Source organism: Ilyonectria robusta, assembly GCF_021365365.1.
Source record: "Ilyonectria robusta strain PMI_751 chromosome Unknown BGZ61scaffold_130, whole genome shotgun sequence".
Taxonomy (NCBI): Eukaryota; Fungi; Ascomycota; class Sordariomycetes; order Hypocreales; family Nectriaceae; genus Ilyonectria; species Ilyonectria robusta.
This window is the reverse complement of record NW_025764564.1, coordinates 8352-22361: the sequence shown is the minus strand read 5'-3', so window position 1 is coordinate 22361 and position 14010 is coordinate 8352. Positions and strand designations below refer to the sequence as shown.

At 38.2% G+C, this 14010-nt stretch overlaps 2 protein-coding genes and 1 pseudogene across 3 annotated transcripts; all 3 read left to right on the top strand.

The window, feature by feature from the left end:
• Positions 1 to 363: 363 nt before the first annotated feature.
• BGZ61DRAFT_542441 (uncharacterized protein) lies at positions 364 to 1496 on the top strand (the record flags this gene model as incomplete). The annotated part of the gene is made up of 2 exons (XM_046255191.1): positions 364 to 1022; positions 1079 to 1496. The coding sequence occupies 2 exons, from the start codon at positions 364 to 366 to the stop codon at positions 1494 to 1496; spliced, it is 1077 nt and encodes a 358-aa protein (XP_046093077.1).
• A 5779-nt stretch (positions 1497 to 7275) lies between these two features.
• On the top strand, positions 7276 to 10329 carry BGZ61DRAFT_501226 (CHAT domain-containing protein; the record flags this gene model as incomplete). Its single annotated transcript, XM_046251669.1, has 1 exon — positions 7276 to 10329. One exon carries the CDS (start codon positions 7276 to 7278, stop codon positions 10327 to 10329), a length of 3054 nt encoding a protein of 1017 aa, XP_046093076.1.
• Positions 10330 to 13514: 3185 nt separating this feature from the next.
• BGZ61DRAFT_t219 lies at positions 13515 to 13587 on the top strand (annotated as a pseudogene). Its single transcript has one exon. The product of its transcript is annotated as a tRNA-OTHER (tRNA).
• Positions 13588 to 14010: the final 423 nt, after the last annotated feature.

The following is a 14010-nucleotide window of genomic DNA, read 5'->3' as shown; positions in this document are numbered from 1 at the left end:
GGCGTCGAGGCGGATAGGATGACTGGCTGTCCTTTGGCCAGCGCAGGCGGCGTAGCACCATCCAGCGCCCGTGGATCCAGAATCTCAGAGACCATTGGAACACATACACTGGTAAGCCGGAGGAGTGGTGTGATCATGACGGTTAGTATTGAAAAAGTCTGCCTTATGACGAAGGGATTGCCTAACGGGTGTTGGCCACGTTGAGTCGCCCAACAGCCTCAACTCGGATAAGATAACTACCGGAGCGACCCAATGTGTCGGAGTATGCATCATTCTAGGAGTGCAAGAGGAAGAATGATATAATCAAGATTCCGGCCCGATAATCGAGTTGTCCAGGCGACAAGTCTCATGTTGCTCAACACCATGCCTCTCGAAGCAGCACCCGTCGAGTTGGAATTGTCGGCGACCTCGGGCTCCAATCAGCTGGTCCAAATTCTCTGGGGCCTTCTCCCACCAGATGAGAGACTTTTCAACGGCGACCCGGCCGACAAACTGTGTCATTCTGCCTATCTCGAGTATTACGAGCGCCAATGGGGACTCGCAGCAGCCCATTGCGATGGGAAGTTTGTTGCTTTAAAGACGCCAGAGTCTGTCAACCACCTCGTTCGGGACCTGCAAAATGACAAGCCCCGCGCCGAGCTCTTGGCACAAATTCGAGACCTGAGTGGGACGGAAGCTCTGGAGGAGGCCTGCGAAAACTCTCTCAACCTAGCCGTCAGGCTCCTGCTCATGCTGAGGATCGGGGATGTCAAGTACCAGTTTCTTCGCCGCCCGTGCCTGGAGTGGAATGAGGCTTCGCTGCGAGACTTTGTACATGGGCGATTTGTCGAGGAGGCTTCTATGAGCCCCGACGGCGTCAAGCTGCCGAAATCATTTAATGCGTGGAGCTTGGAAGCCATCGGCGGCATCGAGATCAGCTTCACCGACAACTTGGCCGATCACTTACTCCTCATTGAAGACGACACTTCAAAGGTGCTCATTTTTCCCTATGCGTCATTTCTTGACTGCCAAAGACTCAAAGAGTAAGTATTTGCCTCAGATGAGCTGATTTCATGGTGTATGTTAAGCCCAGTCGCAGTTCAGCCTCACTCTTCCCGCCGACATTTGCCGAAGAGACGCTGCGAACTCTCGCCTTACTCTTTCCTCAGCCTCTGGTCAACGGCTCAGGTGGCGTGAGTGTGTCAAGGCAATCTTGGTTCCACCAGCTCTGCGAAAAGCGAAGCACTCGCAAGATCGATAAGCGGCTCGGTCGCTGTGGCAGCTTGTACGCAGAAGACCGCCAGATTCAGAACTTTACGTACTGGCGAGACCGCCTCGTTGTGCTGAAGCAAGCCTATGATGAAGCAACGCCCAAGACTCTATCCCAGTTCTGGCACGATAGGCGAAATGGTGTGCAATGGTTTACTTTTTGGGTTGCCATTTTGGTACTGCTCATCACAGTTATTTTCGCGGTGGTGCAGTGTATCCAAGGCGGTTTTCAAGCTTGGAAGACTTGATACTGGGATTAATTCAAGATGAAGATTTTATTTAGGTAGCTGAGGAAGAACAATAAATGATATTTAGAAAAATAAAGCATTTAGGACGTTGAGGAGAGGCATACTATAGTTAATATGTGAGACCAATTATTGAAGTGGCCAACCCTTGAGGACTCGACAATCTTACTACTGCACAAATACCACCTTATTTTCTTTCGCTTTTTTGTTGTCTATTATACTTTTTCTTTTACCTTATATCTATGCACTTTTATTTTGCAACATAAAACTACTTTTTTATCCGTGCACCCTATAATCTATTAAAAAAAAAAAAAAAAAAAAGCAAGTCTACCTAGCAACCTGCTATTATAACTATAATTCTTATTATAAATACCTAGCCCAGCCTTTTTCTCTTTATTTTTACTTTTCTATTTTTCTTACTTTATTTAACTTAAAGAGTATTTTATTTAATTAAAAAGAATAGTATAAAACCTCTTTTAATTAGCTAATTAACTTAATTTATACTTAACTTATATTAGAATTAGTTAGCTAATACTTATACTAATAATACTATTAAATAAAAATCTTATTATAAACTCTTAAATATTAAGTATAATAATTAAATTTAACTTAAGAGTATAAAATAAATTTAAGGTATATAATATATAATTAACTCTTAATAAGAAAACCTAGTATTTAAATTTACTATATTTTCATTATATATATATTACAGTTACTAAGGCCTAAATTTTAAGTTTTAAGCTGCTTTTTTCTTTTCTACTGGAATTCTATTTAACTTTTTTAACTCTAACCTTAATAATTATACTAAAAACTCCTATAATTCAACTTAATATCTTAAGATCTCTAATACCTATAATAACCTAAATTATTTAAATCCCCCCTCTAGCTAGTACCCTATATAGCTAGTATCTATACTAATCTAATACAATATAATAACTTCTAGAATTAGAGGTTATATTAGGCCCCAGTAATATTTTAAAGGAAGATTTAACCTCTTAAATTGGAATTATTAATATTTTTAGCTAAGTTATAAAGTATATTTATTTCTATTTAGATATATAAAATAAGACTATAAATAAAATTTAATTTTATTATTTATTAATTTTAATTTTATTATTAAAAAATAAATAATATCTAAAAATAACTAATATAATTTATTAGCTTCTATTTAGGTATTGTAAATAGTATAGTAATAGCTTAAATAGATTTTTTTTTTAAAAGTTTAAGAGGAAATTTAATTTCTATTTTTTTAATTTATCTTTTAAATTCTAAGAGAATTTAATATTATATTAAAGTTGGAATTTATAGTATAGATATAATAAGTTATCTTTAAAAAGAGCTATTTAAATAAAATTTACTATATTAAAAATTAATTATAATAGAATAAGTATTAAAAGAGAAGTTAATTTCTTAATAATAGAAGATATTAGTTTTTTTTATATTTTATAACTTAAAATAAGATTATTATTTTAAGGTTATTAATTATAAATAGTAAAATTAAAGTCAAAAAAGTTAAATAGAAGTTTTAAGTAGAAATTAATAGGTAATAATTTTATTATTTAGTTATTATTTCTTTTAATATTAAGTATATTATTTATTATTTATTTTTACTATTTAAAATTACTATATAGCTTTAATTTATTTAATAATATTAAGTAAAGCTAAAAAAAAATTAAATAATATATAATTAAGTAAATTAGAATATTATAATAAGTAATATAAGTTATAATTTAATAATAGTAAAATAGTAAATTTAATATAATTAAATATATTAATAGTTAGTAAAGCTATTTATTTATAAAAGTACTAAATAAGTATTTATATATTAATAATATTTATATAAGCTTATTAAGTAAGAGTAAGTTTAATTTAATAGCTTATTTTAAAGAAGTAAGTTAAATATTTTAGCTTATTTATATAAAGTAAGTTTGAAATTTATATTAAGTAAAAAAGTAAGTATATTATAATTTTATTAATTATAACTATTTAATTTTAACTTAAGCTATAATATTAAGTATATAATTAATTAGCTAGCTTTTTAAGAGCTGTTTTTTTTTAATATAATTAATTTATTAATTTCTAAGTATATTTCTAGCTAAATAAGCTTTATACTTTTTATATTATTTATATAGTAACTACTTTTCTTTTTTATTAAATTTATTAAATTTATTAAATTACTAATAATATTTAAATTTATATATTACCTTTATAGCTAATTTATCTCTTTAAATTTTCTAGTTATTCTACCTTTAAATAAGTAGTATAATTTCCTCTTTTTTTATTTATTTAAACCTATTTTAACTACCTTATAAATAACCTCCCTATTAAGATTTATTATAGAATTTAACCTCTAGGCTATTAAATAACTTCCTTATATAGGTTTAAAGCAGTTTTATAAGCTGCTAGCACTACCTACAGATAGGTATTACTACAGCTACATAGACCCTTACAAAGCCTCCCTATCCAAGCAATTTCTAGCAGTCTAGATAGGTAAGAGGTGGATATATATACAGTTAGATAGAGGACAATATACCCCAGGCAGTCTATAACTGCCATACCTGCAAGCGAGACCTGCCCGATATCGAATTTCAAAGCGTCAAGAACCCTACGAAGTTTACAGAACAGTATACTAGCTGTAGGGCACGCTAAAAGGAACGGATAACCGAATCTCGAGCCGCCGTTGCCGCCATGTAGAATATCGCCTTAAGGCTATTGCCACGCAGAGCCACGAAGAGGACCGATTCGCTAGCTAACCTGACGCCTCCAAGGCGGACTGCGCTAACGCCTACGTCTGTAAACGGCTTACAACCTCCTGCCACGCCTGCTTTATTCCGTGGCCTGGCGCCCGCACCCCTGGGACTGCATAGACCTCTCCTGGGGCCGTTTCCCCCGGGCGCTATAGAGGGACTTCCCCTGTCACTCCTACCCTTAGCCAGTGATCGGAATGGTCTGGTCTGGTCTGGTCTGGTCTGAACCCCTAGACCAGACCTGTTTCCTGAGGCTCGTTGAGATCATGCCTGACTTGCGACACATGCTTATTATCTACGTTATACCATTTGTAAAAAGAAAGTACCCGTTGGCATTGTGGGGCAACCCGCAGAGAGCAATGTTAGCAATGTTAGTAATGTTGGGCTTCGAGTTGCGGGTTGGGACGTGTGTTGCAATACGCTAAAGTAACACAAAGAAATCAACCAAAAATCAGCCACAATGATGCATGAAATAAAAAGTAAATGGATCGGTAGAGAAAAAGGGAATTATTTTGATGAAAGTAAATATAATGTTTTAATATCTTCAGCAAGCATTTTATTCTTCATTCAAGTCAACAACATAAATGTATAGGGTAAGTTTAAATCTCCCCCCAGGCTGTGGGACGGACGGTATCCCTGCCAATTCTCCGCAAGCCAATCAGAATCAGTTTATGTTGCTAAACCCCTGTCATCCCCGCACGGATGGTGGGGTAAGGCCCTGCTGGACTGCTACAACGTTAACTCAGTAAAGTGGGGTTCCCCCCGGAAAAAGAATAAAGGCAACAGGACCATTTGATTGACAAATTACGTTAACTTAATCGTCTTGTCCAATAAGTTACTGTACAAATTACTCGCCGTTTTTACCGTAATCGCGGACGCGCTGTTGTGGTTAGTGCCCCTCTCTCTGCACCACAGAGAGTGATCCACAATAATGATCCACAACTCCAAGAAATGTCAGGCTGCAATAACGACGGAATGGCCTACCTTCCCGAGCCCGATGTCCCGTCAGAATGCACGTCTTGAACGACGTGTGATCACTGATCACCGCTCGGGCCTCCTTCAATCGTACTATAGTTGACTACCTGCCCCTGCAACCTTCCAGTAAGCTACCTCGGCTCTACTAAGGCAAAGTGCAGTTTGGACGGCAAATGTATGACTATTTTGGTGTTGCTGCAGATTTGAGCATCAGGCAGTAATTAGTTAATATATTCTAGCAATATTGGTTGAGAAAAATACCGCATCTTGCCGGTTTTATCCGCTTTGGCTGCTGCCGGTAGACAAGCAACCGGTTTCATATTGTGTGAGGCAAGACAGAAAGCTCGGTTACTATCAACACCTGCAATACAGCAGTATGTTTTTTCCGTTAAGGGCGAATAGATAACGCAGATAGATCATCTAGTCGGCTCTCAGTGATCTGCGCGGGGCGGGCCGGTCTGCCCTACTACGGTTTGATATTGGGTCTGCGGGGCAAGCGATACACTTTCAGTTACCCACTGCTGCAACCTTCCGTGTCACCTGACGACTGAGGCAAGATAGTACAGCTAATGATTCCCCATCCTATCCCCTCACTGCACCGCCGCAATTCTCCTCTCACACCGCTAAGTGACTCGCCGAGCTGAACAGACGGCTATCAGGTTGCTCGCCTGCATTTGTCAGTCTGTCACAAGTGTCACTGAACGCCCGATGGCCCTGTCTCCGCCGCTACGTGGTCAGCTGCCCGCCATTATGCCCGCCATTAGGCCCCCCTGTCGGAGGCCCTAGAAGCGCCTTGTTTGACCGGCTGCAGCCACAACAGTCCTGTCGATGGGTGAGCAAGGCGGATTTCACCACACGCTACACAGGGGCTTAATGGTGGGCAGCTGACCACGTAGCGGGTGCACAGGGCCATTGTGCGTTCGGTGAAACTTGTGATTGACAAATGCAGGCGAGCAACTCGAAAGGAGGGGACCGAATGGGCAATCATTGGCTGTAGTATCTTTCCTTTGTGAGGCGACGCGCTTACCGCACACCATGTCAGCATCAAGTCGTAGTTGGGCAGACCGGTCCGCTCCGCGCAGATTGCTAAGAGCTGACTAGATGATCTGCGTTTTCTATTCGCCATTAGAGCAGAAAAGTTGCTGCTGCATTGCAGACCCATAAGTTGCTTGTCTCCCGGCAACAGCCAAGGCGGATAAAACCGGCAAGCTGCGGTATTTTCTCAGCTAACGTTGCGGAAATGCGTTTGGCCTATTGCTGCCTGATGCTCAAACCTGCAGCAACGCCAAAACAATCATGCACTTTGCCGTCCGAACTGCACGTTGCCTTGGCCGAGCTGAGGTGGCTTACTGGGGTTTGCGGGGGCGCGTGATCGGCCGTGCTAAGTTTGAGGGGGGCAGTGATCAAATGTCCCTCTTTGTGTTGCTCAAGACGTGCATTCTGACGAGACATTGGATCCCGAGAGGGAAACCATTCCGTCGTTATCGCAGCCTGATTCTTAGTGCTGTGCATCATTATTGTGAATCACTCTCTGTGGTATGGAGGGAGGAATGAGGCCAGGCGCACGGGGGGCATAGGTCACAATAGCGCGTCCGCGATTACTATGAAATTGTAATTAATTTATTAATTCTATTCTTTTATAGAAGCTCAGCAAATTGCAAAAATATATTCTCAGTAAGTTATAGTGCTAGATAGAGTAAAGATACTGCTGATATAATTTAGACACCTAAGTGCCTAAAGATAAATGGGCATCCGGGTGCCCATGTATCAGTCGCCGTGGACTACGGATTAGCTGACTCGATTACGGTGGCCGCGCTATATCTAACCTCCAACTACATCCATCACTTCTAGACATTCACAACACTATCTCAGCCAGGATACCGTTGGATTTCGACTCGGCGACAGATAATCACGCAATTGGATTAATGGCGGACCTTGAAGAGGCTATCCGTATGGCCCAAGAGGCCGTCAAGGCCACACCAGAAGACCACCCAGATCGGGCTGCACGGTTGAACTATCTGGGGAATCAACTTGGCGACAGATACTCACGCACTGGGTCGATGGACGATCTCGAAGAGGCTATTCGTGTGGTCCGAGAATCCATCAAGGTCACTCAAAAAGATGACACAGATCGAGCTATATTATTGAGCAACCTCGGGATTTCACTTAGCGATAAGTACTCACGCACTACAGCGATGGCGGACCTCGGAGAGGCTATTTGCGTGATCCGAGAGGCTGTTAAAATCACCCCAGAAGACGATATAGATCGAGCTGTATTATTAAGTAACTTTGGGGGTCACCTTGGCGATAGATATTCACGCACTGGATCCATGGATGACCTCGAAGAGGCTATTTACGTGATTCAAGAGGCCCTCAAAATCACCCCAAAAGACGATCTAGATCGGGCTGGACGATTAAACAGCCTTGGAAATCGACTCGGCGACAGATACTCACGTACTGGATGCAAAGACAACCTGGAAGAGGCTATTCGTGTAGTCCGAGAGGCTATCAGAGTTACTACAGAAGACTACCCAGATCGAGCTATACTATTTAGTAACCTTGGGGTTCAACTCGGCACAAGACATTCACGCACTGGATCGATGGACGACCTCGAAGAGGCTATTCACGTTGCACGAGAGGCTGTCAAGACTATTCCAGAAGACCACCCAGATCGAGCTAGACTATTGGGTAACCTCGGGGGTCACCTCGGCGAGAGATATTCACGCACTGGATCGCTGGACGACCTCGAAGAAGCTATTCGCATTGCACGAGAGGCCGTCAAGGTCGCCCAAGAAGACCATCCACATCGGGCAGGATCGTTAAGTAGCCTTGGCGTTCAACTCGACAACAGATACTCACACACTGGAGCGATGGCGGACCTCGAAGAGGCTATTTGTATGAGCCAAGAGGCTGTCAAGGCCGCCCTAGAAGACCACCTAGGTCGGGCTAGATGGTTGAGTAACCTTGCAAATCAACTCGACCACAGATACTCACGCACTGGGTTGATGGATGACCTCGAAGAGGCGATTCGCGTTGCCCGAGAGGCCGCCAATACCTTCCCAGAAGACCACCCAGATCGAGCTAGACTATTGGGTAACCTGGGGGCTCACCTCAACGACAGATATTCACGCACTAGATCTATGGACGATCTAGAAGAGGCTATTTATATAGTCCAAGAGGCCGTCAATACTACCCCAGAAGACCATCCAGATCGAGCTAGACTATTAGGTAACCTGGGGGTTCATCTTAGCGATAGATACTTACGCATTAGATCGTTAGACGACCTCGAAGAGTCTATTCGCGTTGCCCGAGAGGCCGCTAAGATCACCCCAGAAGACCATCCACATCGGGCTGCATGGTTGAACAACCTTGGGGTTCAACTCGACCATAGATACTCACGCACTGGATCGATGGACGACCTCGAAGAGGCTAGGCAATCCTTCAACATCGCGTTGAGTCTCAAGAAGTCTCCCATCAATGTTCGCATTACCGCTGGCCGTCGACTCCTGTCATCCCTTAACATTCGCGAAGAAGGTCATCAAGCATACCTTGCTGCCAAAACTACCGTCGAGTTGGTCCCCTTACTCACTTCACCTTCGCTACCAAACACCGATAAGCAGTATCTACTCTCGCAAGCCATCGGACTCGCCTCGGATGCGGCAGCTATCGCGTTACATGCTGGTCAAGGGTGTGTACCTGCCATCGAGCTTCTTGAGACGGGCCGTGGTGTTCTTGCGAGCTTTCTTCAAGATATGCGTACTGACCTTGCCTCCTTACAAAAAAAATACCCGGTGTTGGCGCGCTTATTTGTCGAACTTCGAGGCCAGCTTGATCCGCCTAATTCGCAGGGTGCTTATGTCACGGATGCGAGCACTCCTATCGCCCCTGGTGCACGAACTGATCAGCGCCACGAAGCTGGCATACAAATGCCGCTCCTCCTTAACGAAATCCGCAGTCAGCCTGGGTTTGAGCGGTTCCTGCTCTCTGCATCCGAAGGTGAGATGCGAGAAGCGGCAGTGCAAGGTCCGATCGTTATCCTCAACGTGAGCTCGCACCGTTGCGATGCTTTGCTCGTCGAGCAATCTGGGACCCGAGTACTGGAGCTGCCTCGACTCTCTCGGCAGGATATCCTCGCCCGAGCCCGAGATGTTCAATCTCTCGAGACGCTTGCCTGGCTCTGGGATGCTATTGTCAGCCCAGTGCTTGATGCCTTAGGATTTAATAAGCCTCCACCTGGCGATTCTTGGCCACACGTATGGTGGATTCCAACAGGGCCACTTATCAGGTTTCCTCTGCACGCAGCGGGACACCATTTGGAATCCAGCTCTGACACAGCCCTCGACAGAGTCGTCTCCTCCTATAGCCCGTCTATCAAGACGATCATACACAGTCGTCAACAGCGGGATAAAGAAACAACGGCAATTTCTTCCACAAATGTCGTCCTAATCGCTATGCAAGACACGCCAGGGCAAAAGCTACTTCGATATGCGAGCAACGAGGCGAGTGCGGTACAAGCTGTTTGCGAGTCGATAGGATTACCGTACGTTCAGCCCAGGCCTTACAAGAAAGAGGTCACGTTAGCTTTGGAAGGCTGCAGGATATTCCACTTTGCTGGACATGGTGACGCAAATGGGGAAAACCCGCTAGCAAGTCTCTTGCTTCTTAAGGACTGGAAACAGGATCCTCTGACAGTAGGAAGCCTATTGGACACCAACCTAACTTCCAAGTCGCCATTTCTCGCCTACCTCTCGGCCTGCGGAACCAGCCAGATCCGGCACGAGAGATCAATTGATGAGAGTATTCACCTAACGAGTGCCTTCCAGTTGGCAGGGTTCCGGCATGTCGTAGGCACGCTTTGGGAGGTCGACGACGAGCTATGCGTACGCATGGCGAGACTAATGTACGAGTTTCTAAGAGACAGGGGAATAAGCAACGAGTCTGTAAGCGGCGGGCTTCACCATGCCACCAGGCTTCTTCGAGACGACTGGCTGCATCAGGAAGTTAATGGCCAAAAGACTATCCGGGACTATATGTCAGTGAGGGATGTTGAGATATGCAAAAGCACAGAGCGGAGCAGACCGCTTTGGGTTCCATACGTTCACTACGGAATTTGATGTGGATGCTCTCGACAGGAGGTTATGTTGATAATAAATCTAGCCTTGGAACTTCGCCAGGTACGATGGTTTATGAAGATTGTTATTGTCAGTTTGCGGATCTTACCATATCTCTGTCCACAAGGCCTGTCGATTTCTAGGGTAGATGCATTGCATAACGCCCTCATTTTATAACCTATTTATTGTATCCACGCCCTTTTTGGCAACGCTTGGAAAATACAACTTTCTATCTTCTTATACGAACTCTTTGTTCGACGAGCCTGTTGGAAGCTGAGCTCCTGTTGGCGTCATTGTGAGCAATAGAGAACCCAGCTACAACGGCCCGACCTCTTTGTTATATGCCATCACAACCAAGTCTGGTTTGTTCTAAAATATGCCGTAGAACCGACAGGCACACGATTATTCTCGATGTACACTGCGTATTTGTTTACGGGGACATAAAATCGTTCGTATCTCTCCATGGCCGGCCCGAACTTACTTGATGATCATATCAATGTCGGCACTTCTCCTCGGCCGAGCCTACTCAAGAATTAAAGACAGAAACGGGCCCCATTTTCAGTTTTAGTCCAATCAACAATCTTTAATTCTTACAGGGGTTCAATAATCCAAAATGGGGCCCGTTCTTAATTTTGACTTTTACATTGAACGCAAAACGGGGCCCGTTTCGCGTCGCATTAGTCCGTGCCACCCGTGTTAACTTCGACCTACTGTGTGACGGTCGGGTCTAACCTAAGGGTATAGGGTAGGTCCGGGCGTGTGGTGTATGATCGAGTGGATTAGGACGTTGTAGTAAGCAATATAGGTTACAGTCTAGTAATAGTAGAATAGTAGATTTAATGTAACTAAGTATATTAATAGCTAGTAAGGCTATTTATTTATAAAAGTGCTAAATAAGTGTTTATATATTAGTAATATTTATATAGGCTTATTAAGTAAAAGTAAGTTTAATTTTATAGCTTATCTTAAAGAAGTAAATTAGATATTTTAATTTACTTATATAGAATAAGTTTAGGATTTATATTAGGTAAAAAGGTAGGTATATTATAATTTTACTAATTATAACTATTTAATTTAATTTAAGTTATAATATATTAATTGTATTTTTTATTTATATTTTTTTATTTATATTATTATTTCTTATTTCTTATTCTTTTAAAAGCTAATTTAATTATTAAATTATATTTTTAATTATTTTTTAAATAATTTAATTAACTTTAAAATAATATTTCTAGCTAGGAAAATTATATTTTTACTTTAATTTATTAGAATTTGTAATTATTTATATATATTATAGCTATATTCTTATTATAAATAGTAATTATATTAAGTATTATTTAGGAAAAGAATATTATATTTCTAAGTATAAGTATTAAAAAATACATTTCCTTATAAATTCCCTTATAAATTCCCTTTAACTTTCTAATTTTAAAAGTTTTTTTTAGTAGTTAAATAACTTAGCTTCTTATTTTTATTTATAAAAATAATAAAATATAGCTTATAGATATTATAAATTGTAATTAATAAGTAAGATTATTTTTAAGTAATATATTAAAAGCTATTATAAGTATAAAATTATAGCTATAAAACTTATAGAAAAATACTAGTTATATAATTATATTATAGATAATTTAAAGTTTTAAAGCTAGAGATTAAAAAATATTAAGTAATTTTATTTATAATTTATATAAAAACTCTTTAAAAAGATTTATTAAAAACCTATATAAATAAAAACTATACTATTAATAATATAAAATAAAGTTTTATTAAAGATATTAATAAAGAGTTTTATTAAAATAAAAATAGTAAAAATAAAAATAAAAAAATATATATAGAAAGATATTAATTAAAAGATATTCTATTTTAAATTATAAATTAAAAAAATTTAAATTAAAGTATTATAATATAATTAAAGTTATAAATATATTAAGTTAAGAATATTAAAAGTAAAGCTTATAAAAAAGTTAATATAAATAAAAGAAATATTAAATAGAAAAGTTAATTAAAATAAGAATTAAATTTAAAGTTTTAATTTTATTATAATAACTAGTAAAAAGTAAATATTAAAAAAGAAAAAAAATAGTTAAGTTAATATAGTAAAATATAAATATTATATATAAATATTATTAAAATAACTCTTAATAAGAAAATCTAGTATTTAAATTTATTATATTTTTATTATATATATATTATAGTTATTAAAACTTAAGTTTTAAATTTTAAGTTACTTTTTTCTTTTTTTATTAAAATCTTATTTCACTTTTTTTAACTTTAATTTTAATAAATATATTAAAAACTTCTATAATCTAACTTAATACCCTAAGATCTTTAATATCTATAATATTCTATTTAAGTTATTTAAATCCCCTCTTCTACTTTAAATAGCTAGTATTTATATTAGCTTAATATAATATAATAACTTTTAAAATTAAAAGTTATATCTTTTACAGCTAATTTCTATAAGAAACTTTTAGCTTTTATTATTATTAGTATTTTTAATATTATTAACTAAGTTATATAATATAGCTATTTTTATTTAAATAAATATAATATTAATATTAATAGTTTAACTTTCTTATAAATTAACTTTATTTCTATTATTAAAAAATAGACTATATTTAATAATAGGTAATACAATTTTTTAATTTCTATTTAAATATTTTAAGTAGTATAATAAGAAGTTTAAAAGGTTTCTTTTTTTAAGGAATTTTAAATAGTTATCTAGCTTATATCTTTTTTTTTATCTTAAAGATTTTAATAGAATTTTATATTATATTAAAATTTAAATTTATATTCTTAATATATAGAAATATATATAATAAGAGCCTTATAATTAATAATTAATATAGTAATAAGTTATTTAAATAAAATTTATTAAAATAGAATAAGTATTAAAAGAGAAGTTAATTTCTTAATAATAGAAGATATCTTTTTTATATTTTATAGCTACTATTTCTTTTAATATTAGGTATACTATTTATTATTTATTTCTATTATTTAAGATTATTATATAGCTTTAATTTATATAATAATATTAAGTAAAATTAAAAAGACTAAATATTATTAAAATAAAGTTATTTATTTATTTATTTAAATATTTATTTATAATTTACTAAATATATAAAGTAATATATATTAAAAATAAAATAACTTATTATATAAAATTATATTATATAATATTATTAGTAACCCTGGGGCTCAGTGGTTAAGAGCTTGGGACCTTTTTTCAAGAGGTTGTTGGTTCGAATCCAGCCCAGGGCACAATCCTTGTAATTGTGCTGTGACTGCTAGCCTCGTCCCCTAGCAGAAAAGTCAGCCTGTACAGGGATTGAACCCGAGGATCCGACTCGCTAACCGGGCCTAAGGTAGCAAGCTAATTGGTCCCTAGCTTGCCTTTAGGAAGTGGACTGGCCAACCCACTATAAGAGGCTAACTACAGCGCATTCCTGCGCTTATAAATAGGTAACCCCCCCTCTACCCAGAGAAAATAGGAAGGTTGGAAGACTAGAAGGTTGAGGTGTTAATGGCGAGGAATAGCTTGAGGTGTTGTTACCAGTTACAGACTCGAAGTTGCATTGTATGCTCTACAGTGACCTTATGGGTACATAGAGTGGTAGAAATAGAAGGAAGGGGTAGGGTTTTCATCCAATGTTTAGGCATACGGTTTTTCCCTATCCGATAAAG